At 38.6% G+C, this 27,201-nt stretch overlaps 1 protein-coding gene across 2 annotated transcripts in view; it reads left to right on the forward strand.

Moving 5' to 3' along the window:
* The window catches only part of LOC126094704 (nose resistant to fluoxetine protein 6-like), a 386,182-nt gene that overhangs the window by 351,138 nt on the left and 7,843 nt on the right, over positions 1 to 27,201 (forward strand). For both annotated transcript variants that reach the window (XM_049909231.1, XM_049909232.1), the window contains exons 11-13: positions 1,980 to 2,109; positions 11,726 to 11,915; positions 26,921 to 27,063. In XM_049909231.1, coding sequence (XP_049765188.1) covers positions 1,980 to 2,109; positions 11,726 to 11,915; positions 26,921 to 27,063 — 463 coding nt within the window. The remainder of the gene's footprint in view (positions 1 to 1,979; positions 2,110 to 11,725; positions 11,916 to 26,920; positions 27,064 to 27,201) is intronic.

Here is a 27,201-nt window from a genome sequence, read left to right on the forward strand (position 1 = left end):
TGCTCTTATCTTAGTCTTCCTTTACAACCTACCCCAACTTATCCCTCCTTCCTTCATGTAGATAGTTTTGTGTCTAGAATTACTTACATTCAGAACTACCAGTTCTGGAAGCTCTAAAGACGTTTACTTTTATTACAGCTTTAAAAGAAACTGTTGTCTTTCATGTGTAACATACATGGAAGCTGCAAAAAAGTTCAGAGGTTAGTTGGGAGGTTCTGGTGGACTTAAACTTTGACCGAGGCTGTCATGAGTGCTAAATTGGATCACTTGACAAACATACTGCTCATGAAAGTCAGTGGGACTAGATTTAAGACTTGATCTCACCCACAGTTTTCACATGTCAGTAAATTTCATTACAGAACATATTCTGCTGTAGGGTGAAAAATTCATTCTCGTATATTGTTCAAGCTTTGATCAACCCTAAAAACAATAGGAATGAAGTCCGCCCCCTTGGCTGAGTGGTCAGTGCATCTGACTGCCATGCAGTGGGCGCAGGATTGATTCCAGGCCAGATCAGAGATTTTCTCTTCTCAGGGACTAGGTGGTGTGTTGTCACCATCATCATTGACGCACAAGTTGCCCAACATGGCACCAACTGAAAAGACTTGCAACTTAGTGGCCAAACTTTCCCAGGTGGGGACTTCCAGATATCAATGGCATACAGTCATTTCAGTTTTTCAGTGTGAATGAAATTCCCTGCAGTGAACTAGGAAACATAACTTTTTTTGTGAAAGAGTGCATTCAAGACAAGCAGTGGGGCACCTAAAGACAAGATGCACACATGTACATAAGATGGAGAACATTATCTGCAGTATATGCTTTTCCAAAAATATTGTAGATTGCACTCTCTTAAAAGACAAGGTGCAAGGGTTCAGTTTCTGTGCAAAACATATTTTTGTAGGATTTCTTTAGGTTTTGCTGGATTTTTTAAAATGTCCTGCTTTTATGTGTAGATATGTATCAATGCAGTGTGTACACTCACTCTGCATCCTATTATGCTCTTGTAGTAGAAATACAATGCTCCAGATGAACATCCAATCCAAAACACAGTTCTAGACATATGGACACTACAGTTTCTCCTCACACTGTGATCCAGACCAATTGAAATTCCTGCTGTAAGCCATGGAATGCATCAAAGTCCTGTAATGTGTGTATCATCTCCATTACAGTTGAACTGTACCATTCTTCCATAAAATACTACACTTCTCCCATCATATGCAACATTTATCTTATGAAGTGGATAGCTCTTACACATCAATTGAGTCATTTGCAAATACTGTTTAGTTTTCTTATTTATGTATGCATTAGAATTCTAAATAATGTAAATGGCCCCATTCAAGTTCTATGTTGATCTACAAAAGGTGCTATTCAAAAGTATTTGTTTCTCTTCTTCTACTCTCTACTGCTTTCAATTTCCACATCACCTCTTGGCCTGTTCTCATTCAGGAAACCTGTTTTTCTACACTTCTCCTTATCTTAAGTCCTTCTCTCTCTCTCTCTCTCTCTCTCTCTCTCTCTCTCTCTCTCTCTCTCCCTCTCCATTCATTGTAATTCTTTTTCATTTCATATTAATATATTTAATTTTGTCTATTGCTTGCCTCCTTAGGCCATGCATTATCTTTCTATATCTATTACTACTCTTAACCAATAACTGTCAACTGAAACCTTAACACATTATTAATCATTGGAGAATCTCAATCATTGCTGTTAAAATCCATTGGCCTTTTTTTCTGTTCATATTATTTGCCTTCTTTGATTCTGCCTGACACATCTGCCACATTCACTACACTTTCTCATATTATTTTCTTTGTGCTTCACTTTTCCTTGTGAATATTACTTTGTTATGACTGTGATTTTACATTAGTTGGTCTACTTTCTGTAACTAACTGTTGTAGACAATTTTGTGTGTAGCATTGCTTACATTCGTTTTTCATTACTTATGAAAATTTTATAAATTAATAACTTTAATTTATTTTCAGGCCATCTCAGCTTTACAGGACAGCCAACATTATGTATGGACTGCCTCTTCCAAGGGCGTCACCCTACATTTTTGGAGTATTGTTAGGCTTTTACATGAAGAAAATGGAAAAATCTCTTAGGATTCCAAAGGTGGGAGTAAATTAGTAGATTACAACCAACAGATGTTTGCTTCAACTATTTCATGCATCTGTGCATTCCTCTTGCAGCATGTGTTGGAAGATAGGGCAGCTAGCTAATACATCACCTTGTCATTGCCATATTTTCGAGCAAAACAAGAATAATCCAAAATTAGTACTTATACAGGTGTATATGTCAAAATTCCCTGTTTTAAATGTGTTCCATATACTAAAACTAAATGATATAACTTTATTTTTTTCACAAAAATATGTTTTATGTGAAAATAAGTTTAAAAAAATTACAACAATAAATCAAAACACAGCCCCTGAGGTGACAACAAATCAAAACAGAACCCCTTCAGTGACATAAAGAATGCTGAGTCTGTTTTCAGTTTCCATCCAGGTCTGATGCAACATGTCCAAAGGAATGGTGTCAATGACTTCAACAATCCGATTATGAAGGTCTTGAATATCCCGTACTGCAGTGGCATAGGCCCTCTCTTGATGTAGCCCCATAGAAAAAGATCCAGTGGTTTGATGCCAGGTGAATGTGTAGCACAATTCATGAGTGTACCTCATCTAATCCAGTGCCCTGGAAATGTACCATTTAGAGCTTTCTGAACATCCAGAGACCAGCGAGACACAACACCATCTTGCTGAAATCAAAGGTTTGGTTGCAAGTCTGCAACTTTTGGGGGAAAGACAACGATCTCCAGCATGTCTAGGTACATCGTTCCTGTGACAGTTGTTTCAGCAAAGAAGAATGGTCCAATTATCTTGTCACACATGAGACCACACCAACTGTTCACTTTTGGGCTATCACATGCCTTTTCCCTGACACTGTGTGGATTGTGTAACACCAGATTCAAATGTTATGCTTGTTCACAGCTCCAGAGAGTAGAATGTGGCCTCATCAGAAAACATTACTCTTGGCAAGAACTCAGGATTTCAGTCGATTCAATTAAGCATTTCATATGCAAATTCGTTTCGTCGCTGCTTGTCATCAGGCTCTTTGGCCTGCTGTATCTGCGTCTTGTATGAATACAGACACAGCCACTTTCTAAGGACTTTATGAACATTGCACAAGACTTCTGAAGTTCTCGTGAAGTTGACAAACTGATTTTTGTGGACTTCATTGAAATGTTTGGCGGATATTCCCAACTTGCTCTTCAGAGATCAGCTGACTTCCTACATGACCCTTTGCAAACTGACTGTGCCATGCTTCTGTGCTCTTGGCATCTGGTGCTGCTTTCCTGTAAACACCACAAAACTGCCTTTGCACCATAACAATGGATTTAAACTCTGCATACCAAAGCACAGTTTGTGCCTTCTCATGAACTGATGCCATTTCTGCTTCAATGAACAATAATTCAAGTATGCCAGATGTTGAAAAAATTTAGGCAGCAATTTTAAGTCCTTCAGCACCCAACAGACAACTCAGACCTGAAACAAAGAATGATTTGTTGTTGTTGTTGTTGTGGTCTTCAGTCCTGAGACTGGTTTGATGCAGCTCTCCATGCTACTCTATCCTGTGCAAGCTTCTTCATCTCCCAGTACCTACTGCAACCTACATCCTTCTGAATCTGCTTAGTGTATTGATCTCTTGGTCTCCCTCTACGATTTTTACCCTCCACGCTGCCCTCCAATGCTAAATTTGTGATCCCTCGATGCCTCAGAACATGTCCTACCAACCGATCCCTTCTTCTAGTCAAGTTGTGCCACAAACTTCTCTCCTCCCCAATCCTATTCAACACCTCCTCATTAGTTACGTGATCTACCCACCTTATCTTCAGCATTCTTCTGTAGCACCACATTTCGAAAGCTTCTATTCTCTTCTTGTCCAAACTAGTTATCGTCCATGTCTCACTTCCATACATGGCTACACTCCATACAAATACTTTCAGAAACGACTTCCTGCCACCTAAATCTATATTCGATGTTAACAAATTTCTCTTCTTGAGAAACGCTTTCCTTGCCATTGCCAGTCTACATTTTATATCCTCTCTACTTCGACCATCATCGGTTATTTTACTCCCTAAATAGCAAAACTCCTTTACTACTTTAAGTATCTCATTTCCTAATCTAAATCCCTCAGCATCCCCCGACTTAATTCGACTACATTCCATTATCCTCGTTTTGCTTTTGTTGATGTTCATCTTATATCCTCCTTTCAAGACACTGTCCATTCCGTTCAACTGCTCTTCCAAGTCCTTTGCTGTCTCTGACAGAATTACAATGTCATCGGCGAACCTCAAAGTTTTTACTTCTTCTCCATGAATTTTAATACCTACTCCGAATTTTTCTTTTGTTTCCTTTACTGCTTGCTCAATATACAGATTGAATAACATCGGGGAGAGGCTACAACCCTGTCTCACTCCTTTCCCAACCACTGCTTCCCTTTCATGCCCCTCGACTCTTATAACTGCCATCTGGTTTCTGTACAAATTGTAAATAGCCTTTCGCTCCCTGTATTTTACCCCTGCCACCTTCAGAATTTGAAAGAGAGTATTCCAGTTAACATTGTCAAAAGCTTTCTCTAAGTCTACAAATGCTAGAAACGTAGGTTTGCCTTTTCTTAATCTTTCTTCCAAGATAAGTCGTAAGGTCAGTATTGCCTCACGTGTTCCAACATTTCTACGGAATCCAAACTGATCTTCCCCGAGGTCGGCTTCTACCAGTTTTTCCATTCGTCTGTAAAGAATTCGCGTTAGTATTTTGCAGCTGTGACTTATTAAACTGATAGTTCGGTAATTTTCACATCTGTCAACACCTGCTTTCTTTGGGATTGGAATTATTATATTCTTCTTAAAGTCTGAGGGTATTTCGCCTGTCTCATACATCGTGCTCACCAGATGGTAGAGTTTTGTCATGACTGGCTCTCCCGAGGCCATCAGTAGTTCTAATGGAATGTTGTCTACTCCCGGGGCCTTGTTTCGACTCAGGTCTTTCAGTGCTCTGTCAAACTCTTCACGCAGTATCTTATCTCCCATTTCTTCTTCATCTACATCCTCTTCCATTTCCATAATATTGTCCTCAAGTACATCGCCCTTGTATAAACCCTCTATATACTCCTTCCACCTTTCTGCTTTCCCTTCTTTGCTTAGAACTGGGTTGCCATCTGAGCTCTTGATATTCATACAAGTGGTTCTCTTCTCTCCAAAGGTCTCTTTAATTTTCCTGTAGGCAGTATCTATCTTACCCCTAGTCAGACAAGCCTCTACATCCTTACATTTGTCCTCTAGCCATCCCTGCTTAGCCATTTTGCACTTCCTGTCGATTTCATTTTTGAGACGTTTGTATTCCTTTTTGCCTTCTTCATTTACTGCATTTTTATATTTTCTCCTTTCATCAATTAAATTCAATATTTCTTCTGTTACCCAAGGATTTCTATTAGCCCGCGTCTTTTTACCTACTTGATCGTCTGCTGCCTTCACCACTTCATCCCTCAGAGCTACCCATTCTTCTTCTACTGTATTTCTTTCCCCCATTCCTGTCAATTGTTCCCTAATGCTCTCCCTGAAACTCTCTACAACCTCTGGTTCTTTCAGTTTATCCAGGTCCCATCTCCTTAAATTCCCACCTTTTTGCAGTTTCTTCAGTTTCAATCTGCAGTTCATAACCAATAGATTGTGGTCAGAATCTACATCTGCCCCAGGAAATGTCTTACAATTTAAAACCTGGTTCCTAAATCTCTGTCTTACCATTATATAATCTATCTGAAACCTGTCAGTATCTCCAGGCTTCTTCCATGTATACAGCCTCCTTTCATGATTCTTGAACCAAATGTTAGCTATGATTAAGTTATGCTCTGTGCAAAATTCTACAAGGTGGCTTCCTCTTTCATTCCTTCCCCCCAATCCATATTCACCTACTATGTTTCCTTCTCTCCCTTTTCCTACTGACGAATTTCAGTCACCCATGACTATTAAATTTTTGTTTCCCTTCACTACCTGAATAATTTCTTTTATCTCGTCATAAATTTCATCTATTTCTTCATCATCTGCAGAGCTAGTTGGCATATAAACTTGTACTACTGTAGTAGGCATGGGCTTTGTGTCTATCTTGGCCACAATAATGCGTTCACTATGCTGTTTGTAGTAGCTAACCCGCACTCCTATTTTTTTATTCATTATTAAACCTACTCCTGCATTACCCCTATTTGATTTTGTATTTATAACCCTGTAATCACCTGACCAAAAGTCTTGTTCCTCCTGCCACCGAACTTCACTAATTCCCACTATATCTAACTTTAACCTATCCATCTCCCTTTTTAAATTTTCTAACCTACCTGCCCGATTAAGTGATCTGACATTCCACGCTCCGATCCGTAGAACGCCAGTTTTCTTTCTCCTGATAACGACGTCCTCTTGAGTAGTCCCCGCCCGGAGATCCGAATGGGGGACTATTTTACCTCCGGAATATTTTACCCAAGAGGGCGCCATCATCATTTAATCATACAGTAGAGCTGCATGTCCTCGGGAAAAATTACGGCTGTAGTTTCCCCTTGCTTTCAGCCGTTCGCAGTACCAGCACAGCAAGGCCGTTTTGGTTAATGCTACAAGGCCAGATCAGTCAATCATCCAGACTGTTGCCCCTGCAACTACTGAAAAGGCTGCTGCCCCTCTTCAGGAACCACATGTTTGTATGGCCTCTCAACAGATACCCCTCCGTTGTGGTTGCACCTACGGTACGACCATCTGTATCGCTGAGGCACGCAAGCCTCCCCACCAACGGCAAGGTCCATGGTTCATGGAGGGGGGATGATTTACTAATTTTAAATTGCCTCACAAAATAGGGAATTTCAGTATAGACACCATGTATTATCTTGACCTGCACTGCTGTGAAAAAATGTATTCATTACCTGCCTTTGTGTATTATAGATCATATTATGACTTTTCACAATTTTTAACTTATATTTCTGTTAGTGTAGAACAGATAGAGTACATGCATTTTTAGCTGACCAAGTGCTAAAATAATTGTGACAGATATAGTAAAAACCTCACCATTGTTAAAAGATATGCCAGTATGGTAATCCTTAAATCAGTTAATAAATCTAAGCTGGGAGCAAAACAGTTCTCTCTCTCCACTGCAATTGGAGCTCTGTGTATAAACACTGGATTACAACTCGAGAAGTAAATGGAGTAATTTTATATATAAAAACAAAGATGATGTGACTTACCAAACGAAAGCACTGGCACGTCGATAGACACACAAACAAACACAAACATACACACAAAATTCTAGCTTTCGCAACCAACGGTTGCCTCATCAGGAAAGAGGGAAGGAGAGGGAAAGACGAAAGGATTTGGGTTTTAAGGGAGAGGGTAAGGAGTCATTCCAGTCCCGGGAGCGGAAAGACTTACCTTAGGGGGAAAAAAGGATGGGTATACACTCGCACACACACACATATCCATCCACACATATACAGACACAAGCAGACATATACAGAGGCAAAGAGTTTGGGCAGAGATGTCAGTCGAGGTGGAAGTACAGAGGCAAAGATGTTGTTGAATGACAGGTGAGGTATGAGTGGCAGCAACTTGAAATTAGCGGAGATTGAGGCCTGGTGGATAACGGGAAGAGAGTATATATTGAAGAGCAAGTTCCCATCTCCGGAGTTCGGATAGGTTGGTGTTAGTGGGAAGTATCCAGATAACCCAGACGGTGTAACACTGTGCCAAGATGTGCTGGCCATGCACCAAGGCATGTTTAGCCACAGAGTGATCCTCATTACCAACAAACACTGTCTGCCTGTGTCCATTCATGTGAATGGACAGTTTGTTGCTGGTCATTCCCACATAGAATGCGTCACAGTGTAGGCAGGTCAGTTGGTAGATCACGTGGGTGCTTTCACACGTTACTCTGCCTTTGATCGTGTACACCTTCCGGGTTACAGGACTGGAGTAGGTGGTGGTAGGAGGGTGCATGGGACAGGTTTTACACCGGGGGCGGTTACAAGGGTAGCAGCCAGAGGGTAGGGAAGGTGGTTTGGGGATTTCATAGGGATGAACTAAGCAGCAGACATATATGTCTGCTTGTGTCTGTATATGTGTGGATGGATATGTGTGTGTGTGCGAGTGTATACTCATCCTTTTTTGCCCCTAAGTTAAGTCTTTCCGCTCCCGGGAATGGAATGACTCCTTACCCTCTCCCTTAAAACCCACATCCTTTCGTCTTTCCCTCTCCTTCCCTCTTTCCTGACGAAGTAGCCGTTGGTTGTGAAAGCTAGAATTTTGTGTGTATGATTGTGTTTGTTTGTGTGTCTATCGACCTGCCAGCGCTTTTGTTTGGTAAGTCTCATCATCTTTTTATATAATAGAGGGAAACATTCCACGTGGGAAAAATATATTTAAAAAGAAAGATGATGAGACTTACCAAAAAAGCGCTGGCAGGTCGATAGACACACAAACACAAACATACACACAAAATTCTAGCTTTCACAACCAACGGTTGCCTCGTCAGGAAAGAGGGAAGGAGAGGGAAAGTCAAAAGGATATGGGTTTTAAGGGAGAGGGTAAGGAGTCATTCCAGTCCCGGGAGCGGAAAGACTTACCTTAGGGGGGAAAAAGGACAGGTATACACTCGCATACACACACATATCCATCCGCATATACACAGACACAAGCAGGAGCCTTTACAAATAGGTATATATATATATATATATATATGGTTATAATAGAAGGAAACATTCCACGAAGGAAATATGTCTGCTTGTGTCTGTATATGTGTGGATGGATATGTGTGTGTGTGCGAGTGTATACCCGTCCTTTTTTCCCCCTAAGGTAAGTCTTTCCGCTCCCGGGACTGGAATGACTCCTTACCCTCTCCCTTAAAACCCACATCCTTTCGTCTTTCCCTCTCCTTCCCTCTTTCCTGATGAGGCAACAGTTTGTTGCGAAAGCTTGAATTTTGTGTGTATGTTTGTGTTCGTTTGTGTGTCTGTCGACCTGCCAACAGAGTTAGTGAAAAAGTAATACGATATTAATCTTCATAGATGTTAATTTTTTTATGTATACTAAAGATTCTTTAAGTGACAGAATAAATTAAAGTCAAATAGTGTCAAAATAGTGTCAAATTTAGTGAACGGGTTGGATATTCCAGCAATTTATACTACAAAGTCCTCAGTTCTCTGTTGTCAAAGAAGACCCATGTACCTTTCACCAGTTATTATTTTACCCTATGTAAGGCAATTGATAAGAAAAAAATCCAGAAAGCACTAGCCATACCCATATTTACTCGAATCCAAGCCACACTCGAATCTAAGCTGCACCTGAAAAATGAGACTGGAAATCAAGGAAAAAAATTTTCCCGAATCTAAGCCGCACCTGAAATTTGAGGCGCTCCATCCATATTTATACGGGTACCCTTCCTTTTTCACGTGCTTCGTCTGGTTTGAATTGATTGCTTATTTTTCTTTGATCTGATAAGTGCCATTCTCTTTGTTATAGGTGTTTACGTCACTCTAAGCTGAAAATGCTCTACTGTACTGTGTCAAGCATTGTTTGTCGCATTCTGATAATGTGTGTTTATGGCCTGTCACCGCTTGCGGCATGGCTTATTTTTGTGCGCCTTACCGCTGCTTACAATTTAAAAAAAAAAAAAAAAAAAAAAAAAAAGAGAGAGAGAGAGGAATCATCTCATTATCGAAACAATGGCCAGAGACTGCTATTTGTTGTTACTTACACCACTGCTTTCTTTGGTAATGATCAACAAGAACCAAATAATAGGCTGCGTATGATAGAAGATGTTCTGAATGAGAGTTTAGCGAAAAATTTTCTCCATTTGAAAATCTTTGCAAACGCCTCTTTAGTACATTATATTCTGCACAAAAATTAGTCATCTTAGATTTAAAAATCTAGTCAATTGCCGTGCTTCAATTCTGACTGTATCACTATTAGGCATAAGATTAATACGAATATAAACATGACATGATATGTATATTCTTCCGCGTTTGATGTTGTCTCACTCTAGTTTCGTAGTTTATTAGGCATACAGGATTTAAATGAGATAACAGCAAACATGAAAGAATACATGGCAAAATTTTTATATTCGTATGGTGAAGAGAATACTGCATGTGATTCACAATTCATAAAAGTTCCTATTAGCAACCATCTCTTCTCACAGGTAGGAAAAAATTCAGAACATAGAGTTGGCCACATTGACAAACATCCCAAACAGTCCTGCCAGTCGGATTTTCGTAGTACATTGAAATGCTTTTACATTCAAAGATGAACAATACGGAATTTGTATTTACTTCATTGTATAATGTATGAAATTGAAGCGGTCGAAACTCGGGGCGGAGAAAAAAGCTCGTCTTCCTTGTTTTAAAATTTTTTTACTGACACAGAGGTTTTGGCGCCAGTATTTATCTTTGTGCCTGCAAAGCATGCCTGTGTAGCGCTACATATATTCGACGGCAGAAGTTAGTTGTGGCAGCACCTACCAACATTTTTCAGAACTGCCGCTTACTTTGCACTCGATTCTAAGCCGCAGGCGGTTATTTGGATTAAAAAAAAACAGAAAAAAAGTGCGGCTTAGATTCGAGTAAATACGGTAACTTTTGCAGTGAAGCTGGCTTCACCTTATTTGGTCTAGTCCAATAGCTCCACTCAACCCTTTTAATGCAATTTTATTTCTGACGGAAATAATGATCTCACTTCTCATATTTGCTTGAAAAATGAAACATTGCTAAGAAATCAGCTTTTGCACTTTTTAATGGGCAGCACTCAAAATAGGTGACATCTGCCTTGCACTAACCTTTCTCATGATAAATTATTTCTGTAAAATGTAACATTGGTACTCTTTCTTCTAATATGCTTATGCTATTCCCAGTTCATGTCCCCATGTCACCTTCAGTGTGTGATGCTCAATGCTGGCTTCAGCAACAGTGCATCACACACTTAGCTTGTGCATCTGTCGTCTCTCCCTCCCACATTCCTACCCAGCAAACCAACTGTCTCCCTTCGTGCTGCCAGCCATCCACCCCAAAACCCTTTCCCTGCCTCCCACCCCTCTCTCTCTCTCTCTCTCTCTCTCTCTCTCTCTCTCTCTCTTTCTCTCTCTCTACCCAGCCCACATGGTACAACCCTCACCACAACCCAGTCCATCTTCCAAAATGCAGCACTAGCACTGTGCTTCCAGCTATCACCATATAGAGGCATTTTGTGTGTGTGTGTGTGTGTGTGTGTGTGTGTGTGTGTGTGTGTGTGTGAGAGAGAGAGAGAGAGAGAGAGAGAGCATGCAGTCATGTGCATGCGTGCATGCCAAACAGCAAAAAAGAACAGGAGAGAAATAGGCAAGTGATGGCAGAGAGTGTCCAGAAAGTAAATAGACAGGGGATAAAGGAAGAATCTAAAAGGAAATAGAGCAATATGTATGTCACAAGCACATGGTAGATGGGAGTTAACAGGAGAGGTAGTTCTTATCAGAAAAATTCAGAAAAATGACTTCAAAGGTGTCTGTATAGCTATACTCTGTAATTTACTCAGCAACAGCATACTGCTTGTGTGTGTTTTTTTAGCTGGCTGTCACACCACACCTCCAGCCCAGAATACTCATAATTGTGAATGAACATTGTAGCTATAATTTAAGGAATTTAATGACAGTGCATTTTTTAACATTGTCTGCAGGTACTTGTGGCCACAGGGTGGATTGTTGCTATTGTATTAGCCAGTTGCTCAATGCTTTTGGCTAAAAATGTTTACAAACTGAGCTATGTATACAATGTATATGAGGCAGCTACTTTCGCCGCATGGGCTCCTCTTGCCTGGAGCAGTGCCCTTTGCTGGATTATATTGGCATGCCATTCTGGATATGCTGGTAAGAAAGATATCAATTGCAATAAAATATGAAGAAAGAGTGAAACATGAGCTAAAACTTCAACAAACCTTAGCAATTGTAAACTTTAGATTTTTGAGCTGGTATTACACATTTTCTTTAAGAAGACCTATCATCTAATGACATCACATTTCTACAACTTGAAATATGGCATCCCGGCTACAGTCCCCAGTTGAAATATGGCATCCCAGCTACAGTCCCCAGTTGAAATATGATTTCCCGGCTGAGACACAGTTGAAATATTGTGTCCCGGACAAGACACAAGTTGAAAATATGCTCACTATTTTTTATTTACTTAAATTTGCCATATTTCATGACAGTACCTTTTTCGTTAGACGTTTATAAGGCGATATTAGTCTTGGCTTCAGTTGTCTAAGTATGATTCCACAATGCATCTTTGTCGGCTGCAGAATTGACGTGGTTCAACGTGTTTCCCTCATTTTCGTGTTTCAAATACCAATTCTTCAAATGTAGTTTCTTCTTATAGTTCATACAAAAAAAATAGTAACATAATTCAAAATTATTTATGACGGCGACCTTCACATTGTTCTACCGTCAACACACACCAAGAGCCAACTAACTACAGTCAAATGCGACTCCAGCGTCAAAGATATTTTACACAACACACAAACTTCCACTTGTAATCAGTCTCTTTGCTATTCTTAGACACATTTACTAATAGTAATCAATATGTTTTCACTCTCAAACTTATAAGTAAATTAACATATACTAAGGCAAATTATAATAAACACAAAAATTCTGACAAAAAATATAAGAAAACATTTACAATTTGATATCGACAAATACCATAAAAAAAATAACGTCTCCCAGATCCATTACAACTGCTCCCCAGGGGTTTTGTTGTTATGGACATATACAACAAAATCCCGACCACACTCAGTAATGGATCTGTATTACACAATTAGTACATTAATGATGCAGTCTGATAACCTCTTCCAAATTTGGACTCTTTGAATCTGTGGACTTGTTACTGGCTGTTGTTACAATGATACTTCCCCATCAATCTCATACACAAAAAATTCAAGTAAAGAAATTATTTGACATGACAAATATACATGGTATAAAACATACATGAGAAATATTCTAACATACAGCATACAGATTGAAAATAATAGAAAGGTAAATTTCCTAGAATAAGATTTAATTTTTTTTATATTAATATTAATTTCATTATGCTTACATATTGTACAGTAAAAATGATACTGGACATATATAATGTAGTGTTTATATATATATATATATATATATATATATATATATATATATATATATATATATATATATATATATATATATATATATATATATATATATATTTTTTTTTTACTTCTGATTTTTTTAAATTTTTTTACTCATGGTTTTTTTGTATATTTTTTTTGCTTATGATTTGCTTTTTAAATTTTTTACTCATGTTTTTTTTGTATTTTTTTTCTTATGATTTTCTTCTTTTAGTACAGCTAAAGATACATCAGTATTATCTAATTTTTTTTTTGCAATTATTTATGTACACTTGCCTCTCTACTGCAATATTACTACAAGTCACATTCTTATGAAGAGTACTTTTGCTCCCCACAACATCAGTATAAACAACAATAAATTGCTCATATATCATGAGGTTTTATCTAAAATTGGTTTTGAAACTTATACCGTTGCATGCATGTCCTCACATGCATGCCTTCACCCACAGGGAAGACTTAGCTTCCAAAAATTAGAAAAATTCAGAAATGCTCACTAGGGAGACTTTTTTGTAAAAAAGTAAAAATAAATATTTCTCTCATTCTTTGTTACATCAGTGTTTTTTTTATCAGTTTCAATTAACATGTCACTTCAAATTATTAATTTATACATGCAAATATACATACTTGTTTGTACATGCAGTTTTGTTCTAACAAGCATATTCCAGTGGAGGACTTTTGTTTTAGATGATAATAGGTTATTTAAATTTTGAAATTATGATTTCTGTTTATACAGTTTTACTCCACCATATTTTTTCGAAACCACTACTAGAGGATTATTATATGCACTGATACTCCTTTCTATTATATTACATCCTTCCATCTTTTTCAGCTCTTTCTCAACAGCAGGTCTTTTTGATATTGCAATACTCTATGGTTTTATGAAAAATGGTTCATGAGGTTTTACCTAAAGCTCACACTGATAATCCTTTACCCTACCAGGTATGTCACTGAAAACATCATTGTATTCCCACAGCAGATTTTCTAACAGTTGTTTTTGCTTCCCAGATAAATTTTGTGTTTCTGAAATTTTCAAATTTACTAAATTCCCAAATTCAACTTCATCAGTATCAAATCTATGAGTTTCAATATTCTCCAATCTATTTTCTTTTAGTAAATTGATACTGTCAAAATTTCCATTACTCTGATCACCAAGTGTGTTCACAAAATTTGTCTGAATGTATTCCCTTTCACTAGTTTCTATCAAAAGTTTTCTTCCAACCCAATCAAATGCTGTATTTACTTTTACTATCCAATTCATACCCAAAAGAAAATCCTCATTAAATTCCTGAATTACAAAACATCCATGTGTGAACAACTTGCCTTCAATTAAAAATGTCACTAAAGCCTGGCTTTTTACCAATTTACTGCTTTTCCCAGTAGCACCTTTTATCTTTACCCCAACAACTGGCATTTCAACAAAATCTTTCCCCACTTTCAATTTCTTGCTTAACCTTTCAGATATTCCCGAGATCTCACTTCCTGTATCAATTAAACATTTACCAATCCATGACCCAATTTGAACTTTTATATAAGGACTGCAAAATAGATCACTTTTCTCAGAACCTGTATCCTCATGTAATAAATCACTTTCAATTTCCCCAAACCTATACTTACCAGAATCATATGGTATACCATTACATGTATTATTTGTCACAGTTATAAAATTTGCACAAGATACAAAATTGTCATCAGTACTCTCTATTATCTCAAATAGCCAAGAATTTTCATCCAAATCACATTGTATACTATTGAAGTACTTATCCTTCAGCTTTTCAAAAATAAAATATCTCATCTTTTTCCACCACTCAGGACATACAGTTTCACATACATTAATAAGCATCTTTCTAAAGTTCTTGTCAAAAGAAATAGTTTCACTGTTCAGCCATAGATTCATAAGAAATGTGTGTGTGTGTCATTAGTATCTGTAAAAGTTTCACTTAGGCTAGCAAGTTATACATGTGTCGTCATTATTTGTGTAGTCAGATTCTTTACCAACAACATCAAAATTCACACTTTCACATACACCCTGCTTGTGAGCCTTATTCATCCTGGTAACATCCGTGGGAATTTCTATAATATTCTCACTATTTAATCCATTTTCAACTATGTGTATACCCAACTCCCTATTTAAACTAATGAAACACCTTTCCTCAACATCATCATCAATACCATTACCATCATTATCAAATTTATCATCAACATCATTATCATTATACATATTCAAGTCATACACATTCAAATTATCCCCCAAAATATAATTTCCCCTTTCTAAAGTTACCAGATCCCTTTCACCAATCTTTTCATTCTCACAGCATGCATTCTCTCTTTCATTCACACACGTCTCTGAACTACTACAAATTACATCATCTGACAAAGTGTTGTTCTTTTCTGCCCAAGTGTAAAACTCTGTCAAATTAAATGAATCACAATTACTTTTATCTACTGTATGTTCTTGTGTACTGAAATTTTTAACTGTATCAATATCATCATTATTTTCCTCTTGAATTTTTTCAATAAGTAACAACTAATGACCTCATGTGATAGCTTAGGTTTGGAACTGTCATGTTTGGGTTTATGATAGTCACATCCATTGGTCCTTTCATCATGCTCACCTTCTGCCTCAACCTTGCGGACCTTCAAGGGGGCGTCTACTCGTTTTTTTTGTTTCTTGAATTACAACTTGTTCCTGCTTGAACTGCTGATTGTGGTTCTGCCAATGTCTCTGATCAACATTTCTGTTCCCATTCCTATGCCAAACATTACCTGATTGTTGGTAGTTTCTATTGTACTGATCTCTAGCAAAATTTTTGTGATTTTGATCCCTAAAGTGTTCTCTATTTTGTTGATTATTTCCGCGAAAATGTTGTTCTTGTTTTGGATAAAAATTATGGTCCTTCTTTTGAAAATTGTTATATCCCCCTGAATTTTGACTGACACCATGATAATTGTTTTGTTCCCTCTTTTGAAAATTGTCATTTCCCCAATTTTGACCATTACCTTTCTGAGTAAACCCACTGTGTGTTCTTGTTGTTACCCTATCCAACTTTTCAATATAATTGAGAAACTGCTCTACATTACTATCAGGACAATGAACCAAACTCAACTGCATTGCTGATGGCAATCTTCTCTTTAAGGTATCAATTTTGATCAAGTCATCCAAAGGTTTTGTTAAATGAATAAGTTTTTGAAGTTCACTTTTGCAAAATTGTTTCATGCTCCCATCTGATTCTCTATAGTTTCTCCCATTCAAAAATTCACTTTTGATTCTAGTTTGTTTAAGATCATCCCAAAAATTTTCCAGAAATTTTGATTCAAATTCTGAAAAGGTCATCCACAAAGTTACAATCTGGTTTGCCCAAGTCAAAGCTTCCCCTTCCAAGAATTTTTTCACAAATTTAATTTTTATTTCATCTGGTGAGTGAGGTAAAAAACAATCCTTACAATACTGTATAAAATCAATGGGATGTAAGGGTCCATCTACTGAAAAGTGCTTCACTGGAATATTAGATACAAGATTGCATGTGTTGACATAGTAATTTTTGCTTTGAAATTCAATGTCAAAACTTTCAATTTTTTCGCAAAGTTCTTTGACAGATTTTTTGTTTTCTAAATCATTGCACTCAACTTTTTTTTCTAAAGTAACCAAACGATTATCAGTTTTTGTTCTACATTTTTTACTAAAACTTTTGTATTCTCATCCAAATTTTTAATTTCCCCTTTTATCTCATTAAAATCAATTAAATTTATTTCCCTATCTGCCAGTAACTCATTTTTTACAGTATTAATTTCACCGCTCAATTTAGCATCAATTTCATTTACTTTTGCTTCCACAGATTCAATTTTTTCCTCAACACTGCCAACTCTGTTCGAAAGATCACCCACTTGGGTATTGACTGCTTGGACTTGCAACAAAATGTTATCAATTTTTTCATCCCAGTAAGTCTTATTGTCGTCAACTGATTGTTTAATTTCTTTCGTGAAATTTACAAGAAAACTTTTTAAATCAAATTGATTGGTTCTTTCTGTTTCATTTGACCTGTCCTGATTTTCGAAGTCTATTAAAGTACTACTTTCTACTTTAGGCACAATACTCTCGAAAATCTCGTAAGTCATTGTGAAGAACAAAAATTTATACACAATAATACAAAACAAGATAAAAAGATTGTTTTACAAAATACGATGGTTTCGTGACTTATCTGGAACACTCTTCTACTGTTGCAAAACCACGTTTTCCATCTATGTGATTGTTGACCAAAATTCTTGAAGTATTTTCTTCTGTCGAAAATTATATTTTTCGCTGAAACATTTCTTCTCCAAAACTTTTACTTCCTGATGAACACAAATACTGTAACACACATTCTGAAGAAACTGGTATTAACACACAAAAATATTCTTCCTCGTAGCACTGTTGAAGATCTCATGAACACAATATCCCGGCTGACACCCCCAATTGAAATATGGCATCCCGGCTACAGTCCAGTTGAAATATGGCATCCCGGCTACAGTCCCCAGTTGAAATATGATTTCCTGGCTGAGACACAGTTGAAATATTGTATCCCGGACAAGACACAAGTTGAAAATATGCTCACTATTTTTTATTTACTTAAATTTGCCATATTTCGTGACAGTACCTTTTCCGTTAGACGTTTATAAGGCGATATTAGTCTTGGCTTCAGTTGTCTAAGTATGATTCCACAATGCATCTTTGTCGGCTGCAGAATTGACGTGGTTCAACGTGTTTCCCTCATTTTCGTGTTTCAAATACCAATTCTTCAAATGTAGTTTCTTCTTATAGTTCATACAAAAAAAATAGTAACATAATTCAAAATTATTTATGACTGCAACCTTCACATTGTTCTACCGTCAACACACACCAAGAGTTAACAGCCAACTGACTACAGTCAAACGCGACTCCAGCGTCAAAGATATTTTACACAACACACAAACTTCCACTTGTAATCAGTCTCTTTGCTATTCTTCGACACATTTACTAATAGTAATCAATATGCTTTCACTCTCAAAATTATAAGTAAATTAACATATACTAAGGCAAATTATAATAAACAAAAAAATTCTGACAAAAAATATAAGAAAACATTTACAATTTCGTATCGACAAATACGATAAAAATAATAACGTCTCCCAGATCCATTACAAACTGATGCTCTCAGAGACCTGCTGAACACACTGTGCCAATATCCAGTATTAAACTGCATACCCTCCTACAGTTTCTTGAGGGGTGAGTCAATGGTGGAAGAAATTTTAATAACTGATATTTTCCAAGAAGGGGAGAAGAACTGGTGGACTACAGTTCCTTATCACCAGCATATGCCCTATGTTCTGTATCAAATGGTAAAACATTCAGAAATTGCTTGTGGAGTGACATCATCTTCAGCATAAAAAGAGAACTACAGCCAACATATATTATGACAATGACTGACATTAATACAGTTAAACATAAAATGCTTGTTACACAAGCTACAGAAATGCCACCAATAAGAAAAGCTTTTGCAGAATCACATGAAAAATAATAAAAATAAAATCTAATGACAGCCTCAGCAGCAATATATGAGGGCCCACTGAAAAATAATGCCTCAAAATTTTTTATTCTGTTCTCAAATCAGTTGAGGTATTATGCATGATGCATATTACTTGCTCAACTTTTCCCACTTCGCTGACGCAAGTTGCAACCCTCTGACACTAGATGGCACTGCATTGTAGCATGTAACATACTGGTCTGTAACATAATTATGTCCATGTGTGAGAAACATTGTGCAGTAATAGAGTTACTTTTGGCTTAAAACATGCCTCCAATTGAAATCCATATAAAAATGACAGCTGTTTATGGTGATATTCCTCAACATGATTCTGACAGGTGATAAAAGCTGGGTTTACCTTTTTGTCCCAAAAAGAGAGCATCAATGGAATACCACCATGAAGGGTCAAAGACACTGAAGCACTACAATAAACTCTGCAAGGTACTGCAAGAGCCTCAGAAAACTGCAAGCACCAATTCAAAGAGCTCGTTTACACAATGAGCACCCTCTCCTTCAGCATGACAATGCCAGACCACACACAAATGTTGTGACATCTGCAACAATTCAGTGCCTTGGATTCACTGTCATCCTCCACACAGTACCAACTTGATGCCATCTGATATTCATCTGTTTCCAAAACAAAAGAACAGCTTTGAGGACTTCACTTTGATAGTGATGAATTGTGCAAGCAGAGGTGAGTTGTGGTTCCAGCAAATAAGTCAAACATTGTACAGTGACAGCATCAACAAACTGATCTCTCATTGGGAGAGATGCATTTGATGCCAGACATGAAGAGTTATCACGTAAAAAATTATGAGATATTACTTTCCTGCACACAGTCATACATGTAAAATATATTGAAATAGATGTTATTGTGCAGCAGATTTGGTCTCTTAGCAAAGACAAATTAAAATATTTCCCACAACATCTGAAAAAATGTATCACAAAACTGCTCACTGCTAAAGTGAAAATGAACAGCAAATTGTCATTTGGGATTGTTTTGGCCAGGAGAAAGCAGTTGGCACACTATTTGCAGTCAGCCATCACCATACTGTATAGAGGAGTACTCCTCTCAAAACACAACCATTTAGAAGACAGAGAAAGCATGAACTGACTGCCTTTACACCATACACTGCCACATCACCAAGTAGCATCAACCACATTTAATAGAAGCATCAGATGTAATGCCTATTCCACATATTAGTTCAAAGTATGTGACTCCTGAGAAGTGTAAAAGGTTACTGGATCTCCACAAATCATAATTATACCACATCCCTTGCCAGTGCAGTGTGCTATGATTGGTAAAATGACCATAGCTGTGGAATGACACTGCCCTGAATATCAGTAGCACACATTTGATTCAACTCAAAAAGTTGGCACTCAAGAAACACTGCTTGGCACTTGGGTACACCAAGATTGTTGACCAAATGGAAGTACTGACACAGACATCCAACTTTTGGGATCGAGTAAAGAAGACTGTTGGAATTAAAAAATAGCAGAAAACCTTATTAAAGCCCATCTCACAGGGAATAAGATTTGCCATAAGTCTGTTAGGTGGCACCAGTTAGTGGGGATAGTAGACTTGCAAGCTGAAGCTTTCACATGGGGTAAGATGCAACATGACAGAGCAGCAGACTTGCTGTACTGCGTGAATGGCAATGCATGCAAGCCGGCTGCTCTGAAATCATTCCCAAACAATTCCAAATAAACTATTTGGTAAAAATATTTGATTCGCTCATAACTCATAGCCTCATTAACCAGCTTCAGTATGGATTGCCTAGCATTTCGTTAATAGTTATACTTACTGTGATATTATGAAATTAAGTAACCCACCACATAAAATTCTAATACAATGAAAAATATAATATGCTATGAGTTTACCTTTGGCCCATGTTAATTCATACATTGCTGCTTATGAAATGTATGTTAAATTTTGCTTTATTCCCCAAGCTCAAAGAAGTGGATTGTATGTAGTGCACTCACTTCTGCACATGTGTACAAATAATATGCTATTCATAACATCCATTGTATCTCACATACAGCTACTGATATCAAAACAAGTTTCTGACAAATGATAACATACAAAGAGGAAAGTATTTTACCACATGTTTCGTATGTGATACTTCAAACAATGGAAATTCCACATTGGAATATCAACAGTGTAGGGAAAGATAGATTGCCACTTACTGTAAAGATGAAATGTTAAGTTGCAGACAGGCACAATTAAAGACACTTACACATAAGCTCTTGGCTACATCCTTCATCAGAGAAAGAAAGAGAAACACACAAGTAAGCACAACTCATACACAAATGACCACCAACTCCGGCATCTCGGACCAGAATGCCCTGAATTCTGGCCCGAGCTGCTGGAGTTGGCAGTCCTGTGTGTGTGAAGTGTGTCTGCTTGTGTGAATAAATGGTGTGTTTCTCTTTCTTTTTTGATGAAGGCTGTGGCCAAAAGCTTATATGGAAGTGTCTTTTAATTGTACCTGTCTGCAACTTAACGTATCATCTTTTCAGTAAGTAGCAATACAACTTTTTGTACATATATGAACCTTCCTTATCTATCACAATACACAAGTACCTATAGATGTTTTCAGTGGCTTAATGTAATTTTTTGGGGCCACAACAGCTGCTGAAACCATAGTTACTGAGTTTGCATTAACGTAAGTGAGGATCTTACACGTTTATTTTATGTAATAAATATGTGCACTCAAGCATAGTGTAACAAAACAAAATGTCAGCAAATGTTGAAATTTATTGTGAAATACTGTTACTGAGCTACTCTGTTGTTACAGAAAGCATCTTTTAATACAGCTAACAATCACTTCTGTAAAGTGAGTATGGGTTTTACTCAGTACTGATCTCCATCCTGTATTAGTCTTCCATAATGCACTAAAAACAGTCAAAACCAAACTATACTGAAACACAGCTGATGTAAAAGCATTAAATGCTAAATATTTTTTTACAAAACTACATCAGCTTAACAGGCTACATCAGCTCAACCTTCACATGTATGTGAACTGCAGAATACACAGGTACTGCACAGGAAGTCTTGCTTCTGACAAAAAGCAATCAGTTGTACAGCACTGTTGACTGGGTGCATGTAACAGTTGAGTTATTTGTATACCCTTGGTATGAATGCCTCTGATTTCCATAAATCATAACAGTCACTCATGTGTGTGAGAGAGATATGTATACAGGGTGTATCTCTTGACACACTGTCGTAAGTAGTACTTATCATTTCCCTTATAATTAATTTTTCTACAAATTTTCCTTGCCTTGCTGAGCTCTAGGCACTGGCTAATCAATCTTTGGTATCAGCTGCTCATTGTTTTGGGATACTTACAGTATAAATCTTATTGGCACTAATATAGCGGAGATGCTGAGTAGCAGATAGGCAAAACAAAAAGACTCTCACAATTAAAACAAATAAACACACACACACACACACACACACACACACACACACACACACACACACACACACACACACACACACACATACACATACAAAGAGGAAAAGGAGAGAAATAAAAAGACTGGGTGTGGTGGTGGAATGATGGCTGTGTAGTGCTGGAATAGGAACAGTGAATGTGCTGGATGTGTGAGGAAAGTGACTAACGGTGTTTGAGGCCAGGTTATAGGAATGTAGGATGTATTGCAGGGAAAGTTCCCAACTGTGTCACTGCGTCATTCAGAAAAGCTGGTGTTGGTGGGAAGGATCCATATGGCACAGGCTGTGAAGCAGTCACTGAAATGAAGGATATCATGTTTGGCAGCGTGTTCAGCAACACGGTAGTCCACTCGTTTCTTGGCCACAGTTTGTCAATGACCATTCATACAAACAGAGAGCTTGTTGATTGTCATGCCTACATAGAATGCAGCACAGTGGTTGCAACTTAGCTTGTAGACCACATGACTGGTTTCACAGGTTGCCCTGCCATTGATGGGATAGGTGATGTTAGTGGCTGAACTGGCATAGGTGGTGGTGGGAGGATGTAAGGAACAGGTCTTGCGTCTAGGTCTATTACACGAGTTTGAGCCATGAGGTAAGTGATTGGGAGCAGAGGTTGTGTATGGACGGATGAGTATGTTGTGTAGGTTCGGTAGATGGCGGTATACCCCTGTGGAAAGGGTGGGAAGTATAGTGGACAGGACATTTCTCATTTCAGGGCATAATGAGAGGTAATAGAAACCCTGGCAGAGAATGTAATTCAGTTGCTCCAGTCCTGATGGTACTGAGTTACAAGGGGAATGCTTCTCTGTGGCCGGACGGTGGGACTTTGGGAGGTGCTGGGAAACTGGAAAGATAAGGCAAGGGAGATTTGTACAAGGTTGGGAGGATATTTATGGTCAGTGAAGATTTCAGTGAGACCTTTGGTATATTTTAAGAGGGATTGCTCATCACTGCAGATGCGATGACCACGGATGGCAAAGCAGTACGGGACAGGTGGCAGCTGTCAGAGTGGAGGTATTGCTGGTGGTTAGTAGATTTGATGCGGATGGAGGTAATGATATAGCCATCTTTGAGTTGTAGGTGAAGATCTAGGAAGGTGGCTTGTTGGATTGAATAGGACCAGGTGAAGCAAATGGGGGAGAAGTTGTTGCGGTTCTGGAGGAATGTGGACAGGGTGTCCTCATTTTCGATGCAGATAGCACCCACTAATTCCACCATCCAGTCTTGTCTGCTATCCCCGTTCTTCATCTTAACCACCTTCAGACCTGCACCCACAGCAATATGTATTTTTTATTATTATTTATTCTTTACTTTGATCCTTGTGACTTCTCACCAATTTTAGTGAATTTTTGCCTTTTGCTATTGTTGACTCCCTCAGATTTCATCTTGTTTCCACCTTTTGCATCCATTTCATCCTTTTCATGAATTTTCACATGTATTTGGGGGTATTTTTGCGAAATTTTTCAGACTTATTTCTATATTATTTACATAATTTTTCGCGTTTTTCCACCATCATGGATCCTTGCTCCTTCCATCTGTGTCAATACAGAAAAGTTTCCTTATCCCTAGCCAGATACCAGTTCCACTTATTGTTCCTGCATTGTTGCTTGGCTCATGGAATCCCCCCCTAATGTTCTTACCATCAAATTAACGATCTCTGGCTGCCACCTGTCCTTCCACAATGACCTCCACCTGTTCAGATTCTGCCAATCCTTAGCCCTCACCAACATAGTACTGCAAAACCATGTCAACCAAGCCCAAATCTCCTTGCAGTACATTCTCTCCATCCAAAAAATTCTCCTGTTATGCAATCACAAATTCCTGTAACACATAAGACACACTGGAACTCTTGTTCTGCAGGAACTAGAGCAACATGCACAATGCCACTTCAAAAAGCTCTCCATCCTGCTCACTTCTTACTCCAGCCTTGGAGTACAACCTGCCCCCATCCCCTCATAGCTGAAAAACCCTGTCTTGCAGACTTACTACACTTATCCTGCCCTTCAAAAAGTCCCTCCCACCACCAGCACCACCACACAGAACCCAAAACCTAAACAGACGCACAACACAGTCATGAACCTTTCCTCCAGAAGCCTTGGCCCCACAGAAATATCAGTTCTTTCCAAAGGTGTCACCTTTTGCCCCACTCACAAATTCAATCATGCAGGACTTGTTAAAGAGCTTGTCTCATTCTCCCAGTCCCTACAGTGAAAACACTTTTTCTCCACCAACCCTACCAATCAGACTCAACCAAAGACCAATATTGAACCTTGCCTAACTCAGTTCACTCCTCCATCCAACTGTGATCCACCCCCACTGCCCCCAAACCACCCCCTGTTAACTTTCCAGAATTTCTTAACCTCGAACATTGCCTCACAATCATTCCCCAAATCCCTCAACATGCAAACTGACCTTACATCCACAGAAAGAACCCCAGCCCACCATCTAAAAACTGATCCTGACCTTATAATCCTACCTGCGGACAAAGGCTCCACCACTGTTGTTTTGAACTGCAATGATTACCTGGTGGAAAGAGTCTGCCAGCTGTCAGGTACTTCCACCTACAAACCTTGCCACAGTGACCCCAATCCAGTAACCTAGCAGGCTCCCCAATTACTACTCAATTCCTTAGACCCATCCCAGAACCTCTCCCCCGAGTCCATCTCTCTACTTACCCCTACAACTCACCACACTCCTACCTTCCTTCTACATGCTTCCTGAAGTCCATAAACCTAACCATCCAGGAAGCCCCATTGTGGCCTGTTACTGTGAACCCAACTGAAAGAATCTCTGCTCTCATTGACCAACACCTTCAACCTACCCACCTATATAAAAGATACCAACCATTTACTCCACCGACTCTCCACAGTTCCTGTACCTTTACCACATGGTGCCCTGCTGACCCCCAATTGCTTCTACCTACAAACAAAGCCAGGGTACGGCTATGGGCACTTCCATGGCGCTATCCTATGCCAACCTATTCATGGGCCATCTAGAGGAATGCTTCCTAAAAACCCAGAATCCTAAATCCCTCACCTGGTTCAGATTCACTGATGACATTTTTGCTATCTGGATTGAAGGTGAGGACACCCTGTCCACATTCCTTCAGAACCTGAACAACTTCTCCATTTGTTTCACCTAGCCTACTCAATCCAACAAGCCACCTTCCTACATGTCGATCTCTATCTCAAAGAAGGCTACATCATTACCTCTGTCAATATCAAACCTACTAACCACCAACAATATCTCCACTTTGATAGCTGCCACCCATTCCATACCAAGAAGTCCCTTCCGTACTGCCTAGCCACCTGTGGTCATCACACTGCAGTGACATGCAGTCCTTCTCGAGATGTATCAAGGGTCTCACTGAAGCCTTCACTGACCGTAATTATCCTCCCAACCTTGTACAAAAACAAATCTCCTGTGCCTTACCTTTCCAGTCTCCTACCACCTCCCAAAGACCCACTGTCCAGCCATAGAGGAGCATTCCCCTTGTAACTCAGTACCACCCAGGACTGAATTACATTCTCCACCAGGGTTTCTATTACCTCTCACACATCCTGAAATGAGACATGTCCTGCCCACTATACTTCCCACCCCTTCCACAGTGGTATTCCACCATCCACCGAACCTACACAACATACTCGTCTGTCCATACATAACCCCTGCTCCCAATCCCTTACCTCATGGCTCAGACTCGTGTAATAGACCTAGACGCAAGACCTGTTCGATACATCCTCCCACCACCACCTATGCCAGTTCAGTCACTAACATCACCTATCCCATCAAAGGCAGGGCTACCTGTGAAACCAGTCATGTGGTCTAAAAGCTGAGCTGCAACCACTGTGCTGCATTCTATGTAGGCATGACAATCAACAAGCTGTCTGTTTGTATGAATGGTCATCGAGAAACTGTGGCCAAGAAACAAGTAGACTACCGTGTTCCTGAACACACTGCCAAACATGATCAAACATGATATCCTTCATTTCAATGACTGCTTCACAGCCTGTGCCATATGGATCCTTCCCACCAACACCAGCTTTTCTGAGTTGCGCAGGTGGGAACATTCCCATAACCGTCCTGGCCTCAACCTTCTTTAGTTACTGTCCTCACCCATCCAGTTCATTCCCTGTTCCCTTTCCAGCACCACACAGCCATCATTCCACCAACACACCCAGTATTTTTATTTCTCTCCTTTTCCACTAATCCCCCCCCCCTCCCACACACACATATCTCCCCTGCCCTCTGTCTTTTACACAAAATGGAATTACTGGATTAACCTAAAGTTCCAAGGTACTTCCTACAGTAATTTTAAAGTTGGCCAACATGCAAGCCTCTTTTAATGACAGACAGTGCCTAGATGAATGACAATTAATGACTTGTACTTTCTTCCTGAAGATTCTAATGATGTTAACATCATATAACTTATTTAAATCAACTTTTCTAAAATGGTTCTAAAATGTATCAAATATTAATGTTTGCTCTAAGGAGCTGCATTTACAATTCCCCTTTCTCTATCATAAGTCATACTATCCAATTTTTTTAATACTAAAATGAAGAACCAGATTATTCTTTAAGGATTTAAAATTTATTGGCATTATTTATATATTAAAAACTACAATATACATATGTAACAAACAGATGTAAGTTGTCACTAATGACGCAGAAACATGTAATTCTCAACTGAAATTTTAGATCTGTTCTTCATGCTGTTGCAATTCTGTTTTTCAGGAAAGCTGAATAATGTTTTAAGTTGGAGGCCGCTTGTCATCTTAAGCCGTTTATCCTATGCACTATATATGATACAGTTCCCTGTGTTTTACTACTATGTTGGAATCAACAGATCTGCCAAAGTATTTACTGTTATGTCGAGTGTAAGTAAAACCAACCAATGTACTATGTCTAATCATAATTTCTGTAGCTTCCTGAGAGTAGACCTGCTTGCTTTAAAATAAGAAAATCTGCCTTCAAGCAGAAAAGATGACAAAAGCACAATTAAAAGCATTACTCAT

The sequence above is a fragment of the Schistocerca cancellata genome, chromosome 8, assembly GCF_023864275.1.
Source record: "Schistocerca cancellata isolate TAMUIC-IGC-003103 chromosome 8, iqSchCanc2.1, whole genome shotgun sequence".
In the NCBI taxonomy this organism is placed as follows: Eukaryota; Metazoa; Arthropoda; class Insecta; order Orthoptera; family Acrididae; genus Schistocerca; species Schistocerca cancellata.